General features: G+C 40.7%; 1 protein-coding gene across 1 annotated transcript in view; it reads right to left on the bottom strand.

Moving 5' to 3' along the window:
- PHEX (phosphate regulating endopeptidase X-linked) overlaps window positions 1-23,941 on the bottom strand; it is a 198,516-nt gene that overhangs the window by 103,813 nt on the left and 70,762 nt on the right. The window contains exons 10-12 of the mRNA XM_060234072.1: window positions 18,450-18,543; window positions 16,028-16,156; window positions 10,631-10,732 (exon numbers count right to left, since the gene is read on the bottom strand). Coding sequence (XP_060090055.1) covers window positions 10,631-10,732; window positions 16,028-16,156; window positions 18,450-18,543 — 325 coding nt within the window. The remainder of the gene's footprint in view (window positions 1-10,630; window positions 10,733-16,027; window positions 16,157-18,449; window positions 18,544-23,941) is intronic.

The raw sequence follows: 23,941 nt of genomic DNA, 5'->3' as shown, positions 1-23,941 counted from the left end.
CAGCAGAGAAAACCTTTGCAGGCACATACTTTTAGAGCTCCCTTGAAGTTTAAAATAAAGGAATATTGCTGCACAAATGAGCATTTCAAAAGACAAGATGCCAAGTTTGATCAGGTGAGCAAGCCACCTCACAACATACAGATAATTCATTGGGCTAGGTACTATAGCCTGCTCTTTCTGCTGTGAATGGAGCTGCATTTCACTGGCCACCTAGCAACCAGATATTACAAAGCATTCTATAAAGCTCCACATTATGTCTGGAGTGGGCAACAACCCATGGGAGGAGGGAAGAAGGACAATGCAGACATACTGTTCTGGGAAGAATCAGGTCACAACTTTATTGGTTACGTGTTCCTCAGGCCTTGGTGCATCATAGGTTGGGAGTAACATGTACACTTAACAGACCAATTTTGTCAGCACTTTCCCCAATCTACCAGTTTGGGAATCTACCAAAGGGAAGAGGGCTGGAGGTGGTGGAAACAGCTATTCCTACCCATCACCATCCTCTTGGGGGCACCAGTGCTGGGTCTCAATTGCCCAGAGTCATCTTTGTTCCCTCCCTTTCACTCGGGCACAAATGATGCTTCAGCTTAAGGCTGAGAACTTGATCACACACAAGGATGCAATAGAGTTTAACACAGATGTGCTCTGTCACCTCTTCTGCATCTCTACAATAATTCAGGAAGTTTATAAATCTCTGCAGTTACGGCAAGTCACCCCTTATTCAACACTGGACTGTGGTTCATTTGCAATGGAAAAAGTTCCCACAATAAGTTGCTTTACACTGAATCAGACCATCAGTCCAGGGTCAGTATTGTCTAGTCAGGCTAGCAGTGGGTCTCCAGAGTATCAGACAGAGCTCCTTCACATCACCCACTTCCAGGTCCTTTTAACTGGAGCTGTAGAAGATTGAATCTGGGATCATCTGCAGATGCTTGTTCACTGAGCCGTGGTAGATTCCCAAAATGGAATATCCCAGGTGATGCCCTGACATCTCTTCAGAAACATATTGAAGTGTTTATCATATGCACTGTCATTGAGCTACCTTTCTGATCCTAACTCAGAAGTACTGCTGAGCTTGCATATGATTACAGGTATAAGAATGCATAGTCAATTTGGCTGAATGCCCACGCACACCCAGAAGTGGGTCACTGATCTCATGCTATCCCTGCCCACGTTTTTGGTGGAGGAAAATCAGTAGCACTAGCAGACAATATCAGAGCCCTTTCTATTCACAGCCAGGAGAGGTAAGGAGGAGGGAACCACTGAGCCAGCTAGGGGTTAAGTCTTTTGCTTTGTTCCAAATGCCCTAGGGCCACCCCTGCTCCCGGAGATCGAGGAACTTAATGCAGGCTTATTCTCAAGCAAGTGTGCTTAGCATTGGGACCTCAGTCAAGCTCTAAGCGCTGACCCAAGGGTAAGTGACTATTTTCACGATGTGTGAAGCAGCGAAGAGGGGGAAATAGGCAGGCTTGCAAGCTCTTTTCCTCCACCACAGAGGTTGCCCAGAGTCTTAGAGTGGGGAAAGAGAGCACATGAGCCAAGGGAGCCAGTGGAAGAGGGACAGAATTAAAGAGGGCGGTGCACGGTAACCCCTTAGTTTCATAGCTCTTGTAGGAACTGTATTTACTAACCTTAGTGTCAAGGCAAAGAGAGATGCATAATGATGCCAATAATAGTAAGTGATTCCTATGGTACATGTGTGTTTCCTTCTCCCATTGATGCCAAAAATAATTCCCTAACATTTTCCTATGCTGGTTTTATGGGGACTGTTATTCCCAGCTTTTTAAAGTGTCCTTCTAGCATGGTCATGTTGTAAAGTATAAATATACATACTGTACCCTTCTGTGCAAAGAAAGTATTAAGAGTTTTAATAAAGATATGTGTCTAATATTTCTTCATGTTTTGTGGCTCTCAAACATCTGATGTTTATTCTATGTGGCTCTTACATTAAGCAAGTTTGGCCACCCCTGCTATAGACAATACATAGTTTGGTATGTTTAGGATGCATGTAGATATGTTTGTCAATTAGTAGGTTTCTGCTATAAGGTGGTGTTTATACACTCCATCATGTGGTGTACAGTGGTGCCAGAAAATTTATTTCTTGCATAGATTGGTTCATTGTCAGGTTGATCGTGGGGTGGAAGCTGGTGCAGTGGAAGTTGTTGAATGTCTAGAATTTGTCCAGGGTTTCTGTACCATATGTCCAGACAATAAAGATGTCCTCCATGTAATGCAGGTATAGGAAAGGTGCGAGCAGACAGGAGTTTAGGAAACAAAGTTCCAAATTGGCTATGAAGCGTTTAGCATATCGTGGTGCCATGTGGCTGCCCATGTCTATACCATTAATCTGAAGGTACAAGTTTACCACATTTGAAGTAGTTATAGGTGAGAACAAAATGTAGGATTGCCAGATCTCTGTTGGAAAATACCTGGAGACTTTGGGGGTGGAGCCAAGGAGGGTGGGGTTTGGGGAGAGGAGAGGCTTCAGCATGGTACAATGCTACAGAATCCACCTTTCAAAGCAGCCGATTTCTCCAGGAGAGCTGATCTCTACCAGCTGGAGATCAGTTGTAGAAGTGGGAGGTCTCCAGGCTCCACCTGGAGCTGGCAACCTTAACAAAATGGCAGAGTTTGGTGGCAAGGTCAGCTGTGGTACTGTCAAAAATTATGTTTCTTATGGCTTTTAATCTATCTTTATGTGGGATGTTGGTGTACAAAAATTCCACATCCATGGTGGCCAAAATAGTATTCTCTAGAAGGCTATTCAAATATTGTATTTTCCTCAGGAAATCTGTGGAGTTGCACACATAACTAGGAGCATTAATGAGTCTTAGAACAGAGTCCATGTATCCAGATCCCCCCTTGCTAAGAGTGCCTGTGCCTGACACAATGGGGTGTCATGGGTAGCCAGGTTTGTACATTTGTGTAAAAGGTATCTGGTTGAGGTTCCTGTAGTGTGTCTAAAAAGATTTTTTTTTCCCTGTATGCATAGGGGTAATTCCTTCATGTTGTTTAGTTCTTTTTTGTATTTCTGTGTGGAATCTTTGAACAGTTGTAAAAAGTAGTATTTTTAAGATGTCGTTGAGCCTCCTGGATGTAGTCTGATCTAATTAGAAGAGGCATGCGATTTTCTTTTGCATTTGCCACTCCTTTCTCTATCAACCTGGGCAAGGCAGCAAGACATCAAGGTTCCACTTGTGCCAAGAAAAGGCCCTGCATTGATCTGGAGCTAATGTGCAAAGTTATGAGGCAGTAAGCCCTTTTGTCTTTTTTTTATTCAAGTCCTGTCCTCATATCAAGGCCTCAGTCCATGAATCAGTAAAGTTACAACCTACTCCCTACTGCTCAGTCATTTATTTATAGACATAATCAAAGTAGCCAATGTCAACAGCTGTCACAAAACAACTTGCTAATTCATGTCGCTGAGATCCCCTTGTCATGTTTTATTATCCCTTGGTTTGAGTTTACCTTTAAAGCAGTCTGATTCCTCATTTCAATGTTCTTGAAATACGCAGCACAATACGCAATTTAAACATCAGACACACTTGGTGTTAAACTATTTATAGATTACTAGCATTTTTCTCATCTGCATTATCTAAAAACTTCGAAGTTTACTTTCTGAAAGGGAGAAAACCTCAAATTATACCTGTTTTAATAGGAACACAGCAGGTGAGAAATGACTCCGCTTCCATCTCCACACAAGTCCTGTCACAGAGGTCCCTTTATGGTCAGGGACCTGCCTATCTACGGGACCGCCTTTCCCCATATATCCCCCAGAGAGCACTGCGATCAGGGACAAAAAATCTGCTGTCTGCCCCTGGCCCAAAAGAAGCCAGGCTATGCGTAACAAGATCCAGGGCTTTCTCGGTGGCAGCACCAGAACTTTGGAACACCCTCCCAGAAGCTATAAGGGCCCTGCGGGATTTGTCGGCGTTCCGCAGGGCCTGTAAGACCGAACTGTTTAGACAAGCTTTTCTGGTTGACTGAAAATGGGCTGCCACCGGACATCCTACAGAAGCTGGCGATCATAGTCAGAACCCAATACCGCCAGACTGGATTGAGACAGCGCAAATAGTTTTAAATTGATAAGTGAACTATGTTTTTATATGTTTTATGGAATTGATTGTTTTTATGATATTGTAAGCCGCCCTGAGTCCGCTTGCGGAGAGGGCGGGATATAAATGTAAAGTAATAAATAATAATAAATAATAAATATACTGAATGAGAAAACTTTCCAGCAAAGTGGGGAAAGCCTCACTAGGTGTTTTAAGACTGTCCTTCTATCCTGGTTAGTGCCAGGCTTCAAAATAATATTGGCTATAACACAAATGGTACATGTTCTTGAACTGCAGCAGAGTAATGAGAAAGACAGGAGTGGATGAAGTCCAACTCAAATGGCTATCAGGAGCCACACAGAAGGACTGGACTCTGTCTATTTGAACTGGAGGACCCTCTGGTGGAGAGAGAAGCAGAAATCCATCCTTCCTTCCTTCCTTCCTTCCTTCCTTCCTTCCTTCCTTCCTTCCTTCCTTCCTTCCTTCCTTCCTTCCTTCCTTCCTTCCTTCCTTCCTTCCTTCCTCCCTCCCTTCCTTCCTCCCTTCCTTCCACTGTTCATTTGGCCAGTGGTCTCAAGCAGCCATTGAGAGTTTAAGCAACTAATGGAAAGCAACACATATCACAGGAACTCCCCCCAAAAATATGATAGGGTTTGTGCAGTTATTTTGCAATGTTTCTGTATTTCTACAATGGCAACCAAAAATCTAGTGACTGTGTATGTAACCCATCCATCTACATTGCTCAGTAGCTTAAAAGTCTCAGTAGCTGGCGAAGCAGAGTACTTACTAAGTAGGGATACTAAGAAGCTTCAGTCTAAATTTTAAAAACTCTGGGCACCTAGAAAGTATGTGGTCAATAGATTCAATGTGTTTAAGGTTGCAATTGCATGCTCTCTGAATATCTATCTGTCAAGACTACAGATGATAGAGCGTTAAGACATGCCAACATGTTTAGGAAATATTAGATCCAAAGAAATACATTAGGATACTAACTGGTAGGGGAATGCCAAATATGAAGGCTGAGCAAACTCTTCCTGATATTATTGCTGTACTTTTATAAACCAGATGTTTAAAAAAAATTTCAGACAGATGTGTCAATTTATCAACATTACTCTCCCTGTCAATTCTATTGAAATCTCTAGGCACATTAGCTTATCATTCATCAATTTATCCCAGTTATTCTTATGATTGTCTAATGAGACCTAGCAAACTTAGCTCTGGATCTGACTGCAGGATCTTTAACTGTAAATTAAATGCCCTTCTTCATGCCCTAGCTTCATGAGAGATTTCACCCACTTCAACTCTTAGAACAATATCAGCCACAAATTTAGGGGTCCACAATATACCAGGAAGAAAGTTAATTAGCGGTTTATCAATATCCTCAGTAACAGCCTCCATCCATACAACAGTCATATATAACAAATCGGCCAGCTACCTTAGAGTTAAATATTCTGAGTGCTGAAGTATAAAAGAATCTAGTGATTGCTCTCCCAATGCTATTCACAGCTCTAATGTTACTGTGAGTTCTCCACCTAAAATCAGCACAGAACAATACCCCTGAGTATTTAAAATGAGTGACCTGTTGCATCAGCAGATCATCCATGGTCCACTTACAATCCCTTATGTTCTGTTTCTGCTAAAAATAACAACCTTAGACTTTACTACATTAATTACCAAACCTTCCCTACAGCAGTATTTAGGAAATAGCTACGTTTATGCAGACCCACTATGGATATAGACAGCAGGACAGTGTCATCTGCTTACAGGAGAATTGTCAGTTTCACCAATGCAAGATAAAGCAAATGGCAATCTCCTTGTAACCAGAAAGAATTAAGATAATTAATATATTAATTAAATAACAGAGGGACCAAAAAACAGCCTTACTTAATGCCTTAATCTAGTAATCTAGTAATCTAGTAAAACAGGATCTGTCAGTGCTTTCAAAGGGCTGCACCTAACCTGGGCTGCTGGGTGGTCATAAAGCTGAAGAAAAAAAATACATTCTTCCACAAATTTTACCCATAGTGTATCTCTAGGTATAGTATTGAAAGCATTTATAAGATCCATGAAGGCTGCACTTTCTTATTACCAGTATATTTATTGATAATATACTTTAGAACATGGCTGTGATTGATTGTGCTCACTTTCCTTTGGAAGCCAGATTGTTCTTTCCCCAAGACTGTCTTATTTTTGACTAATTTGCCATATAGCAGGGATGCATATAATTTACCCACAACTGACAACAGGCTGATAGGGTAGTAATTACAGGGGTCTGATGGGTCTCTTTTCTTGTGTATCTGCACAATGATAGCATGATGCCAAATCCTAGGCATTACAACTATATCATTGGTGCCAAAAACTTAGTGCCAAAACTTCTGCCCACCAATTTGGGTCTGATTTAAATCATTCAGGAGGACCATGTCAGGGCCAGGAGCTTTACCATACTTCATTGTATTATTAAAGTTCTAACTTCTGAAATTGAGACAGGAGGTCAAGCGTTGGTGCCAGAAGATAAAGCCAGCTGAGCTTTTGAGTCAGCCACATACAGATGAGAAAACTGAGCTCTAAACTGTTCTTTCCAACAATCAGCAGAAATATGATATGAAACCAGAGGCCTAGAATTACATTTTTCCATAGTACTCCAAAAAGGTTTACTATCTTTCTGCTTAGAGGCCCAAATTAAATGGTCCCACTCCAGCCACAGGGTCTTCTTTTTCTTAAATTTAACAACTTTATATTCCTGCTTCAGAAGAAGTAGATACCTCAAAATATGCCTTGAATTACAAATTTTAAACTGGTGATAAATATAACACGCTTGAATGCTCTACAGTCTACATCAAACCACAATCTTCCCAATGTAACATCAAAACAACTTCTAGCAAAACAGTCAAATTTATATATTGGTTAAAATAAATCTAAAAAAGTAATTTAAAATGTCTAAAAGATCTGAGGTGATAGTGCAAGTCGAGATCAAGGTCTTAAAGTAAAATGCTTTGGGATGAGTTCTCAATTCTTCAGCCTACTTCCCTATAGTTTGGCTCCAGCACCAAGGTTTAAGTTTACCTAGGGTTGCCAAGTCCAATTCAAGAAATATCTGGGGACTTTGGGGGTGGAGCCAGGAGACTTTGGGGGTGGAGCCAGGAGACTTTGGGGTGGAGCCAAGATCAAGGCTGTGACAAGTATAATTGAACTCCAAAGGGAGTTCTGGCCATCACATTTAAAGGGACAGCACACCTTTTCAATTCCTTCCTTCCATAGGAAATAATGAAGGATAGGGGCACCTTCTTTTGGAGCTCATAGAATTGGACCCCCTGGTCCAATCTTTTTGAAACTTGGGGGGTATTTTGGGGAGAGGCACTAGATGCTATACTGAAAATTTGGTGCCTCTACCCCCCAAAAAACAGCCCCCCAGAGCCCCAAATACCCACAGATCAATTCTCCATGATTTTCTATGGGACTAAATCTCCCTAGGGAATAACAGAGTTCCCAGCAGACATTTCCCTCCCCACCCCCCGCTTTCTGACGACCCTGAAGTGGGGGGAGGGTCTCCAAACTGGGGGATCCCCTGCCCCCACCTGGGGATTGGCAACCCTAGGGACAAGCCAGTGCTTGGCCCTTGTCGCCCTTTCTTACGTGCCCAGGGTAATGCTGGTCACCACTTTCAAGTGAGGAAGGAATTTCCCTCCAGGTGAGATTGGCCCAGGAATCCTGGAGTTTTTCTGCCTTCTGGGAATACAGCAGGGGTCACTGGGTGAGTTGCGGGGAGGTTGTTGTGAATGTCTAGTTTTGTGCAGGGGGTTGGACTATATGAGCCTTAAGGTCCCTTCCAGCTCTTATATTGTGACACCAGTTAAATAAGTCTAGTTTTATGGATTCTGAAACTGTTCCCTCTCCAACTTTCCAGCTTAATCGGTAACTTTTCTTAAAAACCTGGCCAAGAGGCTCAACTCACCTCATAAATTATAGCTAACGTCTCAGATTAAAATCAAAGGCACTGACAGTAATGGGCGGGGAGTATCATCTCTGTTATAAAGAGCTGTCTAAAAACCCTGTCAACTAAGTCCACGCCAAATTAAAAGCACAGTCCAATTCGGGAACCGTTAAGAGCTGCCTGAAATTAACAGAGTTCCTTCCCCTCTTGGGTTAAAGTCCATAACAGCAAGTTTGCCACCGGTGTAAATCCCCGATACAGCATTCCAGCTCCTTCAGCCAACATCATGCGTTTCTCTTACCTGCGTTGTTTTGTACAAAGCTCATTCTAATGAAAAACAAGACGACGGCTTGTTACGATGGGAGCTTCTTTGTCAAGAAATCAAAGAAACCAACTTTCTGGTGGTCAAAACAGATGACTGAAAAGGGACGGGAAGCAAAAAATCGTGCAGCGTGCTGGGGAGGGAGTAGTTCATACTGGAGGGACGGAGGGAGAGACAGGCAGCCTGTAGCTCAGCTCGGGTGCAGCGGCCAGATGACTGAAAAGGGACGGGAAGCAAAAAAATCATGCAGCGTGCTGGGAAGGGAGTAATCATACTGGAGGGACGGAGGGAGAGACAGGCAGCCTGTAGCTCAGCTCGGGTGCAGCGGCCAGATGACTGAAAAGGGACGGGAAGCAAAAAAATCATGCAGCGTGCTGGGAAGGGAGTAATCATACTGGAGGGACGGAGGGAGAGACAGGCAGCCTGTAGCTCGGGCCTCAGCGGCGGCGGCAATGGCGGCGGCGGCCTGGTGGGACGGAGGGAGAGACAGGCAGCCTGTAGCTCAGCTCGGGGCCTGTGCGCTGCTGCCCGCTCGCTCTTGCAGCCTGAGTCCTGGCCTGGCCTGCCCCCTCCCCTTCTCTGATTGACCTCAGAGGGGAGGGGGGAACAGAGCAGGCCGACGCCGCCGACGCCGCTGTGCGCTGCTGCTGCCTCTTCTCTTCAACTTGCTGCTATGAAGGCCCCGGACTTGCGGCCTTTGCGCCGTTTCCCCCCTCCCGCTTCCGTTTTTTGGGACACCGGGGGAGGAGGGTGCAATCCCGGGGTTCCCCCGCCAGGGCGGGAGGATTGGGACCCCTAAGTTTACCATAAGTCTGCCTAAATTGCAAGGACCCTTGAGATGGATAATTAGCTTTACCTGGGACCAAAAGGACCATTTTTAAAGAGAGATATTCACCCCAGAGATAAAGGGGTGGTTGTTGTTTGAAAAATTAAATTAAGCCGAACAATTCAAAGGAAACCATTTTTAAAAATCTTCCTCAGAAGAAATGATAAACACAATTCTTTTACTTTTAACACTATGCATAATCTTTTTTCATTTAATATATTTATTACTGTCTGGGTTCTGGTAAACTATATTCGGAAGATGTGCACCAAACAGTGTTGAGGCTGTTAATCCAAATGAAAGCTAAGAAGGATAAACCCTTAAAAAGAACATCAAAATATACTTAAAACATTCTTTAGAAAAGTGACAGCCATCTATTTTTTAAAAAGTGAATCAAACAATTGAAGTTCTTTGAAGGATAATCTAGACATTTTAAATACAGGTGCTAATTGATGTAGTCAGGAAAAAATAGTCTTCAGGCAGTAACTAGTGATGGGCAAAATCAGTCTAGCTCAGTTAAAGGTGAGGGGGATTTTTTTTAATCTCTTGAGCCTTGTTGGAGAATTTGTAGGGAAAGGGTCATTTTTTCCTGGAGAATCCTCTGAAGATCAGAAAGACCCAGCTGTAAATTGGACACCAAACATAAAGAATTAACTACATATCCCAGAGTCAGCTGTGTTGGTTCTAAATATGTTCTTTAAAAAAAAAGTTTACCCAGGGCAAAGACAAAAATAGTTCGGCTTAACTCTAGGAACTAGTTCTTATTCATCCTAGTCCATGAGTTGGGAGGAATTTTTTTTTTTAAGATACTTCCCAGAATTAATATTAGCAGGAATAGGTTGAAAATAGTTTGCTGCTTTAGTTTTGCTTGGTCTTTTGCCTTCTCCCTTCTCACATTCTTACAGCTTGGTAATTTTGTTAATAGTGTGATGGGACAGGCAGAAATTAGCAAATAAGAGAACTAATACCAAGCTATTGAATGCCAAGCAAATTTTTGAGGAATTTATGTATTTTTACCCTGCCAGTGCTCCAGAGATTCAAGGTAGCATGCATCAGTCTCCCCTCCTCTATTTTACCCTCAAAGCAACCCTATGAGGTAAGGTCAGCATGAGATGAGAGAGAACCATCTAGCAAGCTTCATGGCAGTGTGGTGAACAAAGCGTCTTCCAGATCCTAGTATGGCTACTACATGAAACTGGCTTTCTCAGTGTTGATTGCAACAAGCTCATAATGGCTTGGAAATTTCTTAACTAGGAAGGCTGATTTCAGAAATTCATCAGCACCAAGTTTGTTCATTAGCTTGTGTGCATGGTCCAGTAAGGCCAAAACTTAAACAGTTGAGAGTAACTGTGAGTAATACAGGCAAGGGACAATAGACATTAAACAGGATGCGAGGGAAAAAATAAAGAGAATTAAATTACAATACAATAATATTAAAAATAGGATGCTGATAGGAATTCAGTAATCTAAAAAACCATGCATTTATATGCCTTTACCTTTTCGATTGCTTTTCTTCGTGTTTCTAAATCCATCCATGTATTTTCCTTTTCCAACATGTCTATAAAAGCCCAACGAATCCCTTCAGTCAGTTCTGCCATCTGCAACAAATGTTTTCACAAATAAGTACTTGAAGAATGTGTATTGACATAAAAAAACCATACTGATCTTATTAAGTAAAGGACATCAACATCTACAGCTAGTGAAGAAGCTGCTGTTTATCTAGAAGGGCCTGCATATTCCCAACATCTCAAAACTCATTTGACACCACTAGCTTTATGCAGCTATAGGTGGATCAAGGCCTATGCATATTCAAACAACATCAAATTTCCTTTATTTTTCTATTCTTCTTCTTTTCCAATGTCTATTTTAACCTTGCTTTACATTGTCAGCTATAACTACCAAGAGTCAAGTTTCCTGTATATAATGCACATGATGCATTCCAAAATTTCACACTATTTGTTTTTAAAGAAATTTTGTTTACAACTGAAATTAGGTTAGGTTTATTAGATTTATATCCCGCTCTACCTGCCAAAGCAGGCTCAGGGCGGCTCACAACCCATAAAATAACAATACAATAAAATAACATAAATTAACACATAATTACATCATAATTAAAATTACAAGTAAACATTAAAACAGTTAGGTGCTAATATCATTTGATGTTATTTCATTTCCGATGGCGTATAGTATTTATTGATTAGTTGAAGGCAAACCAGAACAGAGTCATCATACAGGCCTTGCGGAACTGGGCAAGGTCCCACAAGGCCCTAACTTCCTCCAGTAGCAGGTTAAGAACATAGGAACATAAGAGAAGCCATGTTGGATCAGGCCAATGGCCCATCCAGTCCAACACTGTGTGTCACACAGTGGCCAATATATGTGTGTGTGTGTATACATGTATATATGTATGTGTATGTGTGTGTGTGTATACACACACACACACACATATATATGTATATATATATTGTAGCTAATAACCACTGATGGACCTCTGCTCCATATTTTTATTCAATCCCCTCTTAAAGCTGGCTATGCTTGTAGCTGCCACCACCGCCTGTGGCAGTGAATTCCACATGTTAATCACCCTTTGGTTGAAGAAGTACTTCCTTTTATCCATTTTAACCTGACTGCTCAGCAATTTCATTGAATGCCCATGAGTTCTTGTATTGTGAGAAAGGGAAAAACGTACTTTCTCTACCTTCTCCATCCCATGCATAATCTTGTAAACCTCTATCATGTCACCCTGCAGTCGACGTTTCTCCAAGCTAAAGAGCCCCAAGCTTTTTAACCTTTCTTCATAGGGAAAGTGTTCCAAACCTTTAATCATTCTAGTTGCCCTTTTCTGCACTTTTTCCAATGCTATAATATCCTTTTTGAGGTGCAGTGACAAGAATAGTACACAGGTTCCACCAATAGGGGGCAGCAATCGAGAAGGCCCTCTCTCTGGGAGATGTCAATCTTTCCTCCCTCCTTGTACTGCAAGTACATTCAATTTTTTATTTCACAAAACCAGTATTTGACGAATTCCAGCTTAAGATGATCAGATGTAAGAAACTAATATGACATCAAGATACTTAAATCAATGCCACCACTATCTTCTGTGTATCTTATATCTCAGAAAAGGAGGTTAAACTGATATAAATATCTTATGTCCTTGTTGCTTCATTTTCATTGTGAGTTGCTTTTGGTTCTTCTCATGGGGCTTTCTGTCATTAAACTGGATTGCAGTTCCTACAGCAGATTACCACGCATGGAGCGAAAGGCTGCTAGAATGTTTACAGGTAAGCTGAGTGGCCACATTAAGGTTCAAAGATAGTAAAATATTAGGACTGGAATAAATTTAGGTTACTAAAATATCCCCAAATTAAAACAGGTAAATGTTTACAAAGCAGATTATTGATTTTCTACATGGTCCAGCCAAAGTCAAAAGGAGCCCTGAATGGAGGGTTCGCTACTAGAAAAGAAGCAATTTCATGCTGATAATTGCAGACAACCTGCTTCAGCAACAATAGAAATGTAAATACTCCGAGGCATTATACTTCCCAAAGCATTCCTAGCAAGGCCAGCGAATCCATCACATCAGGCCACCATTAAAGGGATGAGGTAAGAAGTACCCTAAATTACATTTTTTTCTGGGGAGCAGGGAGAGAGGAGAGAAAAGGGAGCCAACACTAGCCAGTTTCTTTGGCCATCTCTGACTCAGAAGTGTCAGATTTTGGGATATATAAAGCTTTATTTCTTCCTGACCGATGGAGTCAGTGGACCCTGTCCTCCTGTATGAATCAGTCCATCAGTGTTCTCTCTATGCACTTGTCTTCAGAGGTAAAGTGGATGGAGACTGGAGACAAGGCATGTTATGTGGTGGCACCTCCTCCTTACGGCTCATCTGGCATCTACTCTACTGCCATTTAGGTGCTGGGCCAAAGCACATCTTTTTACACAGGTTTTTTATGTTAACAGATTTTCAATAGTCTGCTTCTGGTCTGAGGTCTGTTTTATGCATAGTGTTTATGCTATTTATAATTCATGCTGTTGTTTTATCCTGTTGCATTATTTTAAATGTAATCTGTCTGAAGCAGGACTCTGAAAAGGTTTTACATTTTTTAATGCTTTTATTTTTCAGTGCTTCATTTCCTTTCACCACTAATGGCTATGAAAGCTTGCGTTAGAGGCAGAAGCCATTTTTTTTTCCTTTTCCCACATCATTCAGCTCTTCAGTACGCTGTAATGTTCAGTTGTGGAACAATAAGATAAATGGTAGGTGAATCATGCACCTGACTGAGAGTTTTGATATTGACCTTAGTGGACAATTTTAAAAAATAACCGAAGACAATTATAGCATCTCATTATTAAGATTTATTACTGTCCTTTCAATATTGTAAAATTTTTATATAATATGAACATCAGTACAGACTCAGCATTAAATATGGCCAAGAGTTCAACAATCTGGAGTAAACTGCATCCCAGGGAATAAGGTAACTTAGAAAATATTGATGACTGAGTAGTGTATCAATTAACTTATAGCACTAATGAGGTGAACTCCCTGTACTTGGAGCCTGCCAGTTCATATTCTAGCTCTACAATTGGACCCTGGTGTATAGTCTAGATTTTATGCACCAGCTGTAGCAGTAGGGGTTGGGAGAGAAATCTATTCATACCATCAGAGTTGTTATCAAAATTGCTCAGGCGTAGCTGTATGAAATACTGCCTAGACTGTAGGTCAAAAAACAGTGCTATATTTAGATACAAATAATATCTCTTTGATAAAGGGAGAGGACATAAGAAGATATCCAGGGCACGAGCTCATTGGTGACTAAATCTGAAAACACCATCCTTCCTATAACTCATTATTTCTTTAGCATGGACCTTCAAATAGAAAATGGAGTGATGTTTGACAACATTCAGGTTGCTGAAAAACAGGACAAAAAGAGAGGGAAAGAATGAACAAAAGATATCACATGTTGGAAGGGGAAGAAATCAACAGAGTACACACTTTGCAATTCAAAATTCATTCACATTCCCTCTCAAGTTAATCTCACAGGTCTCATCCAAAGACTTTAATATTAGTAAGTGTGATATCCTTCTGAGTAAATATTTATAGGATCAGAGCATTAGTCAGATATTTAAAGGTCTAGCTCCTGTAACTTCTGTATGTAATTTGGTATGTCTAGTCCATTTGGAAAACAGAATGTTAACAAACAGTACCGAGGATACCAGTAAAGCAATATGAAATACTAAAAAACAATTAAGATGCGAATGGGCAGGACCGTTGTTCTACAATGAAATAGATCTATCATATGTACAAGGTCACTGGTTTAACCTTTGCTGTTTTGTTAAAGGTCCTTAGTAGCAGAGATGGAAAAAGTGATAATAGCAAGCTGCTGCTGCTGACACTCATCAGTACTGAACTAAATTAACCATCTCTCTGACTCAGAGTTGGTTGCACCAATAAAAAGACCCTGCTTAAGTAGTCTGTTCTCCTAAACAGTATGAGAGCTCATTTGTGAGTGCAAACTTGTGTACATTTACCAGGGTTTTGTTCTAATCATTCTCTGGCAGGCTTTCAATATAAATGCTCCTTGCTAAGTCCTTCAAATTTTGTAACAATTGTCATAATCCTCTTCATAAATACAAGTATCATCCCATAGAAATTTGTCCTTGAATCTACCTTTGTGAAATATTCTGATAGATGAGGATATAAAACCCCAATTATGACTAGGACAGGAAGCAGAAGAATTAGTTATTGGTGAGCAAACACTAAAGAATCACTTCAGCCATATTTGCCAAGCAATGTTTTGAAAAAGTGTATAAGAAGGTGGTCACAGAATGGTTGCAGTCAGGGCTTTTTTGGTAGAAAAAGCCCAGCAGAAGCTTATTTGCATATTAGACCACACCCCTTTGTTTCACCTAGGGCTTTTTGCAGAAAAAACTCAGCAGAAATTCATTTGTATATTAAGCCACACCCCCTGATGCCAAGCCAGCCGCAACTGAGTTCCTGTGTGTTCCTGCTCAAAAAAAGCCCTGTTACCTGTATTTCAATATGGGATTGGACAGCTGTCACTCTGGTATGTATAAACAGTAAAGAAGGTTCTGAGAACTCTGCTAGATTTGTGCTGGACAGTCATACACAAAAAGAAGTGTTCTAAGAGCCTGTTACATTTCCTACTTGATCTTTTTCTTTACATTTTTACTCATAGTCTCAGATGGATGGTTAGCAGAAACCACAAAGAGGCCATTGCTCAAGACTGACTTAGAGGCAGCTCACATATGTGGCTTAATGCACAAGGCAAACCTTAACTTTATTCTTTAGACCTAAACATCATGCATAGTTGGGCTTACTGCTGTCACAGTGGGAGATATAATGCATGAGATGGAAGGCAGACTAGAACTTTTCTGTGATGTGCGGTGCTCCACCTAAACTATGTTTTAGCCTTTCCCTTTTTTGTGAAATTGCACAATTAGAGGAGGGGAAAAAGGCTGGCAGAAAAACTCCCAAGCTGATCAGTTACTTTAAAATTGACCAATCTCTTTCTTTTAGAGGATCAGCAGAGGCCTGGTTAGGGACTTACCACCTCTCTTGTTCCTTTCACTTATGTCTTCGTGTTTCCCCAAGTTAAATGTAATGCCTGTCTTTTACTCAGTTCTGCGTTTCTGCTCTGTTGATTATTTCTGGTGCTATCTACTGGACACTGACATATTAAAAAATCTTTCAAAACTCTTGTCACAAGTATTGCATTTTGGGTTCAGTATTTCTTTGCTGTCAAGATTCTTTCCAAATTGTTTTCCAGTCCAGAGGTTCTTAATCTTGCAATGACTCAGAGCTAATCCCTGGTTCATACCATAATGGAAGAATAGAACAAATGTAAAAGGCATTAAAATACGTTAGAACTTACCATTTCCCTCTGGTCTTCTTGGAAATGAAGATCTACAAACATTCTGCCAACAACATAAGGAAGAGCGCTTTCCACAAAGTTTACACATTTATCCCATTGAGGTTCTAAGGAAGTTGTTCCCTGGGTTATCTGTTTTTGATTTAAGATTGATAAATCATAAGGGGCTTCCTTAGGAAAACATTATATGGCAAAATTCATAAAATAAAGCAACTGGCATATACTAATTTTTTAAAAAATCATGTGGTTACAATCTTGCTGGTCCAGATTAAAATTTTCACAAAAATCTTAGGTGTCATCAGGATTAGCCACCTGAAATTGGCCACAGGTTCACTAAAGAACTAACTCATCTTCTATCTATCCCTGTTTATTCCATTAAGGCAATTAGGACAGAAGGAAGTAATTGTTTCCACTCCAGCTAACATTAGCTGTGATTTGGGGCCAAACCAGATATCATGGGGCAGCCATGTTTCTTTAGTTAGATATCCTCATTGTTCACTTAGGCTGTGATCAGATGTGCAGTTTGGTCCAGATTTAAAGGGCTCATTCACACACCCACATCTGGCAGCCATTTCCCAGTTGTATTCACCCCATCGGCAGACAACTTGGAGATGGAGTAAATAGCTGATGAATTCCAGAGCTAAAGGATCCCCACACATTCATCCCCTGTTTCTGAATGTGCACACTCAAACCAGTTCAGAAGTGTAAACCTTTCATTCTGCCTTTGTTTTTTTTTTAAAGATAAAGCATTTACACACAAGCGCATGGGCGAACATGTGTACCCAAGAAATGTGCTCCAAAAAGTCAAAGCTGTTTCTTTTCCTTTTTTTAAGACCAGACTGCACACTCCAGGGGTGACTCACAGCACTAATCTGAATGGTTAACCATGGAAGAAGCATGCCATGCTGCCAGATCAGGGTCAGAGTCTGACTGAAAATCTCAGTCACAAAATACAACAGATATCAGTCACAAAATACAACAGATACAACAGTGTCACAACCAAACTGCGCCAACATGCCAGTCTTACTGCAGCCCAATAAAGTTAGAGGCAATTCTGATTTTCTTATAATGAGATGCCCGCATCTCCACCAGCACTTGCTTCATATGTTAATATAGAAAGCATCTGAACAACAGATGTTCCAACTCCCACATGTGACTTAATTCTCACTGAAGCCCAATTCAACTGATAGCAGCATGGTACGAAGAGAGCTTCTGAGGCAAAAACAGGCTCCTGCAGAGCTGCTGCTCTGTGATTGTGGGGAAGTAAGCTGGATCCAGGAAACCTGGACCAGATTTGTTAGAAATAATACTGTGTAACTTGGCACCTGCTGAAACCACTGAGAGAAGCTATTCACAACTAATTCAAGTCTTACTGGCATCAGTGAGATTTAGGGCACAGTAATAGTGAGAGCAGTCACAACAGTTGTTCACATGCCTGCCATATTCACATATGAAACAAGTTTAGGTGGAGGTGTCTAATTTTTATTAGAAAAAATGAATAAGGGGACATTGTGAGGTATGGGGAGCACTCAGTTTGGCCAGGAAACCCAGACATGACTCATTAGAAATTATAAAGTAAATTTTGGCCAAAAGTCAACAGGACTAAATTTAGCCGGACTAGAACCTGTTCTTGTAATGGCTTCCAGTATATACACATAACTGAAATAGACACCAATCTTTCACTTTACGTGCATTTAAAGACCGCATCCTTTCTGACATAGAGATTAATGTCCATAAGAATAATAAATAGAACAATTTAAAGACAAGAAGTTGGGGAAAATGCCAACTTCTAGATTTGCATATTTAACTTTCTGAAAAAAATATTTTGAGGACATTTCAAGAATCTGAATGTTTACCAACCAAATGGAACAAAGCAGAGCTGCAGAATTTTGATAATAATCTCACAAGTATTTGAAATTTTCAGTGTCTTAGACTGTTCTATTCAGCACATTACAAAGCCCCAACCAATGACCTTGCCCATTCTTTCAGCTTCATATCTTAGTTACAAGCAATGAAACTTACAGCCTGACAGAAACAGGATTCTCAAATAAAGGGTGAAAGGCTTGAATGTACAAAAAGATAGTTTTGTTTACTTCCTGGAAGTAGAAATATGAAATGGGTCAGGAATCCAGTCCACATTGGTTCCTGAACTGGTAACTTGAACTCTGGAAGGCCAAATGATACTGTGTAACCTTTATTAAAGCTTCCAGTTCAAACCTGTAGATTGTCTAAATAACAGATTGTCTAAATATCTAAGACTTATTACTAAAGATCTCCACCATCAACTGCACAGGAGTCTGACAGTCTGACCTGTAGAGGTGCTGAATGGAATTTTAGAAATTCATGACATCTGGCTATCAATTACAAGCAATAGTTTCATAGTCACGGGTGACATACTAATACTAATATCACATCTCATACTCACCCTTGAAAATTCCAGCCACCTATATCGGAAACGTCGACTGAGGTTAAATATTCTTGCATAAACCATTCTCCATACCAAATAGTTGGCAATAGTCCTGTCAAACCAGACACATATTTATGTCAGACAGTTAAGCTCATGTGTCATAATGTACAGCTGTCTGATACTATAAATGAATACACAAATAGATTTTTTTTCAGATGAGTGCACTGCCTTTGACAGCAGCAACTTCACCTTGAAAATTAATGAACAATGACCAAACTGACAAAACCCTGTTATATAGATGAGATTGCATGATAACAGCCATTTAGTGTGTGACCAAATGATGGGATCATCCATTCAAAAATATTTCAACCATTTCATATGTAACATGGCATTAATGCTTTTCTGCAAAGAGAGATTTCCCCACAAAGTACTTGTTGCTTAATAAGAAAGAACAACAAAAACCAGGAATAATGTAACTAAAAAAATCTATGGGAAATTTTGTACTGTAGGTTAAGGATATGGGTAAAAATTACCTGAGATCTTGTTATTACATTAAGGCAATATGAAGCATAGTACTATGTAAGTACCTTGCACATCCTGCTAAGATAATTTGTATGGCAGGTATAAATGTTTCACAGCAAGCAATACACTCTCCAGATGTACTCCCACAACTACTAACAACAAGAGGTTCTTGTTGGAGGAATATTTCTAAATGGCTGAGAATTTCAGTCTATTAGAGCTCTTTGGAAAATAGGTAATAACAGCTGTTGAGTAACTAGTTACATGCTTCGTTAAGTTAGAAGTGCAAAACAGTAAGTACTGGGAAGCATTCAAAACACATATGCTTTCATATAAAGTCATTTTTTGAGATCCGTATAGTTAACCCCTATGTCACCTCTCTCACAAAAATTCTGTCTTTCCACCCTCATGTTATTAAATTGTTCATAACATTTCTCTCCAAGTCCAGCTCCAACACCAGGGCTGCCTCCCCATTATGACTCAAAGGCTGGTTCCAGATTGGCAGTTTAAGGTGACCCAGGGATGCCTTGGAAACCATTCAGAAAAGCACATCCAAATGTGTACATCTGCTGCCCACCCCGTTCCTGTACTCACCCCATTCTCCACATCCTCAAAGCGGCTCAAAAAGCTACCACTTTTAAAGTGGTAGCAAATTTCTGAACCACACACTGGTTGCCTCTTCGGTGTCTGGATGCCAAAGCATGAAAGAGAGGCAGATTGGTGGTGTGAACCCGCCAATCCACTCTGGGTGCTCACTGGTATTCTTTTTTTAAAAAAACTGCCCAGAGTGCATGAGCACATGTGTGCATAAGCACATATGCACATGACAACTAAAATGTATAGAAAAAAAGAAACCCAAACCACACCAAGGATAGGGGCACCTTGTGCCAGAATGTGTGGAGGGGATCTGGCCACTCCTTTTTGAGCCGGCTGGTTTCCAAACACTTCTCGTGAACCTCAAGCCACTGGTCTAGAACCAGCCAAAGAAACCCAAACCATTACATCCATGGAGGTGAATGCAAAGTCATAAGCAGCCTGTTATCTTTCCTATATATCATAACAACATAAGAGAAACCATGTTGGATCAGGCCAATGGACCATCCAGTCCAACACTCTGTGTCATACAGTGGCCAAAAAAAACCCAGGTGCCATCAGGAGGTCCATCAGTGGGGCCAGGACACTAGAAGCCTTCCCACTGTTGACCCTTCCAAGCACCAAACTTGGCACCAATCCTCTACTTTTGTGATTCAGCATATTGTAGACAGGCATATGGACATGTACCACATATATTCAATATTTTTCTATACATTTTCATATAGGTTTCTTCTTTTTCTCCAGGCACATGTTATACACTGCGGTAGCCATACCAGAATACCAGATATTGTGCACCTAGAATTCAGGTCTGGGGCATCTGCATCATGATTAATGTGAGCCACTATTAAGAAAGCACAGTTCAACAGTCAAGAATTATATCAAAAGAGAACTATGTAGCACTAAGTAAATTAGCAAAGAATTGCCTTACTTATTTGTTACACATTGTGGTATTATCAATTATCCTTGTGGAATTGTTTCTCATACAACCATGTAAATAAGTAAGGTAATTCTTTGCCAATTAATGTTAGCCACAGCATACTAAGGGCCACCCCTGAAGTTCTTTTTCATTCTAAGGCTCAATGCAACCTATCAGCTGATTACAGGAAGTCATTTGAGCTATATATCCTCTTCAACAGTAAGTTACCACAACCAGTCCTTCTGCATATGGGAAAACAAACAATCTTGTGACCATAAAACTAAGAGATTTATTCGGGCATAAATTTATCTACAGATAGGATTGGAGTTTATAGGGTGGAATGACATGAGACTGCCAAATGGGTTTTAAACCTTCCAGTTCAGAAATTAAGCAACTGAGAACACTGCCATTTATACAGAATAGAATGACACTTTTGTAGTTTACAGTCATTCACCTGAAGCTTCAGCATAGCTGGATCTCTTAACACTAATGCTCAGAGACATTAAAAACACATTTCCAGACTCAGCACTGGCAGTAAAGTAGCACATTTTTCTCTAAGCTTTTTCGCAGTATTAGCCTCTTACACATAATAAAAGATATCCAGTGACATATCAACTCCATAAAATTTTTGCAAGCAAGCTGATGCTATTTGTAATGATTTAATAGAACAGCATTAAGTCCATATTCCTGAGAAAAAGACTGCAGCTTAGAATATGAGAACAGTCTGTAGAACCTTTAAGGCTGTAATTTTAATTTTCATCAAACCAATCAATTGATTAAAGATTATTAGATCCTTTTTATGTCTGCAATTAACTGGGCACTGTTCCCAGTGTTGAGTGAGCTGTATAACTGCTTTCTGAGTCATTCCAAGCTTCAGCATGTCAGGAACATTTGTCTACCATTGAGAAGAGACTTGCAATAGACTTGGGGGAGCCTTTCCAACCAAGCTCAAACTGCACTGAGTATTACTAACAAACCAGAGATTATTTGCAAAGAGCATGGACTTGGCTTATATTAAGTTTTCCATGCTCCTTGTCTCTTCTAATGGTACACTGAGACTGAAGGAGGAACTCTTCAGTCTTACTCCCATTTGTGGTGACAAAGGCAGGAACCTTAATGGACTGAGGTTAGTTTCTTTCCAAGTAACAACAATCCTTAACCCTGGACTGCCGGTTTGATATGCCACAGAATGGAAGGAGAGAAGGGGAATAGTGTGGAAAGCTTGACAGGAATTTTTAAAATTTATTTACAGTCTGTCTTTCTCACAGAGTGAGTCAATGCAATCAACAAAATGGCACATTTAATAAAAAATGCAATAGGAATAGGACTGCAGAAGTCTGGAACCAACCAGAAATATAAAGACGGAATTGAAGCAAAGCAAAGCATGAGTATTAACACCTTAAACCAGGGGTGTCGAACTCATTTGTTATGAGAGCCAGATCAGACATAAATGAGACCTTTGTCGGGTCAGGCCATGTTGAGCCAGGCCATATATGTACCTATTTAAGATTAGATAGCAGAGATACAATCTTTATAAAGGACACAAACAAACAGAATTAAAGATTTTTTTAAATAAAAACTTAAAACATGCTTAAAACATTAGCATTCACTGGCCTTAAAGGTGCTTTCTCTAAATTTCTCCCATGGGATCCAGAGAATTGGGGAAAGGAAACTCTGGCTCTTTTCTTCCTTCCCCAGGGGACCAGGATGGTAAGGAACCTCAGCCAATAGAAGGAAGAGAGGCTTGGCTCAATAGCTCTGCTGTGCAATTTTGAGAGCCTGGCAAAACAAGTTCTTCCCCCTCCCCTTCCTTCCCAAGGGAGGAGCCTCAACCAATGGAAAAAATAGAGGTTTTGCTCTATAGTTTCTGTGTGATTAAGCAAGTCTTGCAAAGCAAGCTATTATGCAGAAGGAAGCAAGAGAGGGAGAAGGAAGCAGATGACAGGCAGTTGCTTGGGGGCCTGATAGGAGCCCTCTGGGGGCCTGATTCGGACCCTAGGCTGCATGTTTAACACCCCTGCCTTAAACAGTGCAAAAAATTATATGGTAGCCCGCTATATACCACAGTCCCTTATAATTTATCCAAGTAACTTTTTAAACTATTTTGTAAAGTGCAGCTTTATTACCTGTGTAGAAAAGCCCTCTTGAATAATTCAGTTTTGCATAGTTTGCAGAAATCAGAGAGTGGGAGCTTCCCTAACCCCCTTGGACAAGCTGGTCCATAAGGTTGGAGGCATAATAGAAAAAAGCATGTGTACAGACAGTTTTCCCCATTTGGAGGTTGGCATTTGCAGAAAGCCCTGCTGAGAAATGCAAAGCTGTTATGGTGGAGCAAAGGGAAAAAGGCTGTTCCACAGATAACAGAGACCAAGGCCATGAAAGGCTTTTTATGTGATAGACAATGCCTTAAATTGAGAAAAGTACTCAATTTACTGAGTTACAGCTGATGAAAGCCAATTGGAGTTGCCAGCTCCAAGATGAGAAATACTTGGAGATTTTGGAGGTGGAGCCTGATGAAGGTGGGGTTTGGGGATGGAAGGGAATTCATTATAATGACATAAATTCTACCTTCCAACATGGCCATTTTCTCCAGGGGAACTTGCCTGGATATCAGTTGTAATCCCAGAAGGCACCACTGTAGGTTAGCAACCCTAAGTAATATGCATGTCTGTCCTGTTCCCGACAATAGCCAAACCACAGCAATTTGCGCCAACTGAAGTCTCTGATTTTGAGAGGAGGCCAGTGTATAGTGCATTACAGTGGTCTAGTTACTGCGGTGTGTATCCAGGTGACCATGTCAGCTATATCATCTTACAGGCTATGCTGAGTCAGTAGAAAGTACTTTTTGAAGCTGCATTAACTTGCTTTTCCAACAATAAAGCTGGACCCAGCCTAATAGACATTAACACCTCTACTGCATCATAGGGTTGCCAGGTCCAACTGAAAAAAATATCTGGGGACTTTGGGGATGGAGCTGGGAGACTTTGAGGTTGGAGCCAGGAAAATTTCCCATTCCCATTTCCCATAAATAAATAAAAATACAGCACTGCAGTCCCCCTGAATACAGTCTTCATTTCCTCATCCCCCCTCATCCATTAAGTGAAAGTGAATACACAAACTCTAACAAAGCAGCCAAAATAAACACAGTTAGCAAGCACACACTTTTGTGATCTCACTGGGGAAATTGCTGGATATAACCATCTACAAACATATGAACATACATACGAAGCTACCTTATACTAAAATCAGACCCTCGGTCCATCAAAGTCAGTATTGTCTACTCAGACTGGCAGTGGCTCTTCAGGGTTTTTTCACACCTATTTGCCTGGATCCTTTTTAGTTGGAGATGCTGGGGATTGAACCATGGACCTTCTGCTAACCAAGCAGATGCTCTACCACTGAGCCACTGTCCCTCCCTAAACTGTATCTACTGTATTTCAACCAACTTTTTTGGACTAATAGGAAAATGAAAGAGCAGCCT

This window comes from Heteronotia binoei, chromosome 3 (genome assembly GCF_032191835.1).
Source record: "Heteronotia binoei isolate CCM8104 ecotype False Entrance Well chromosome 3, APGP_CSIRO_Hbin_v1, whole genome shotgun sequence".
In the NCBI taxonomy this organism is placed as follows: Eukaryota; Metazoa; Chordata; class Lepidosauria; order Squamata; family Gekkonidae; genus Heteronotia; species Heteronotia binoei.
This window is presented reverse-complemented; position numbering and strand designations above follow the sequence as displayed.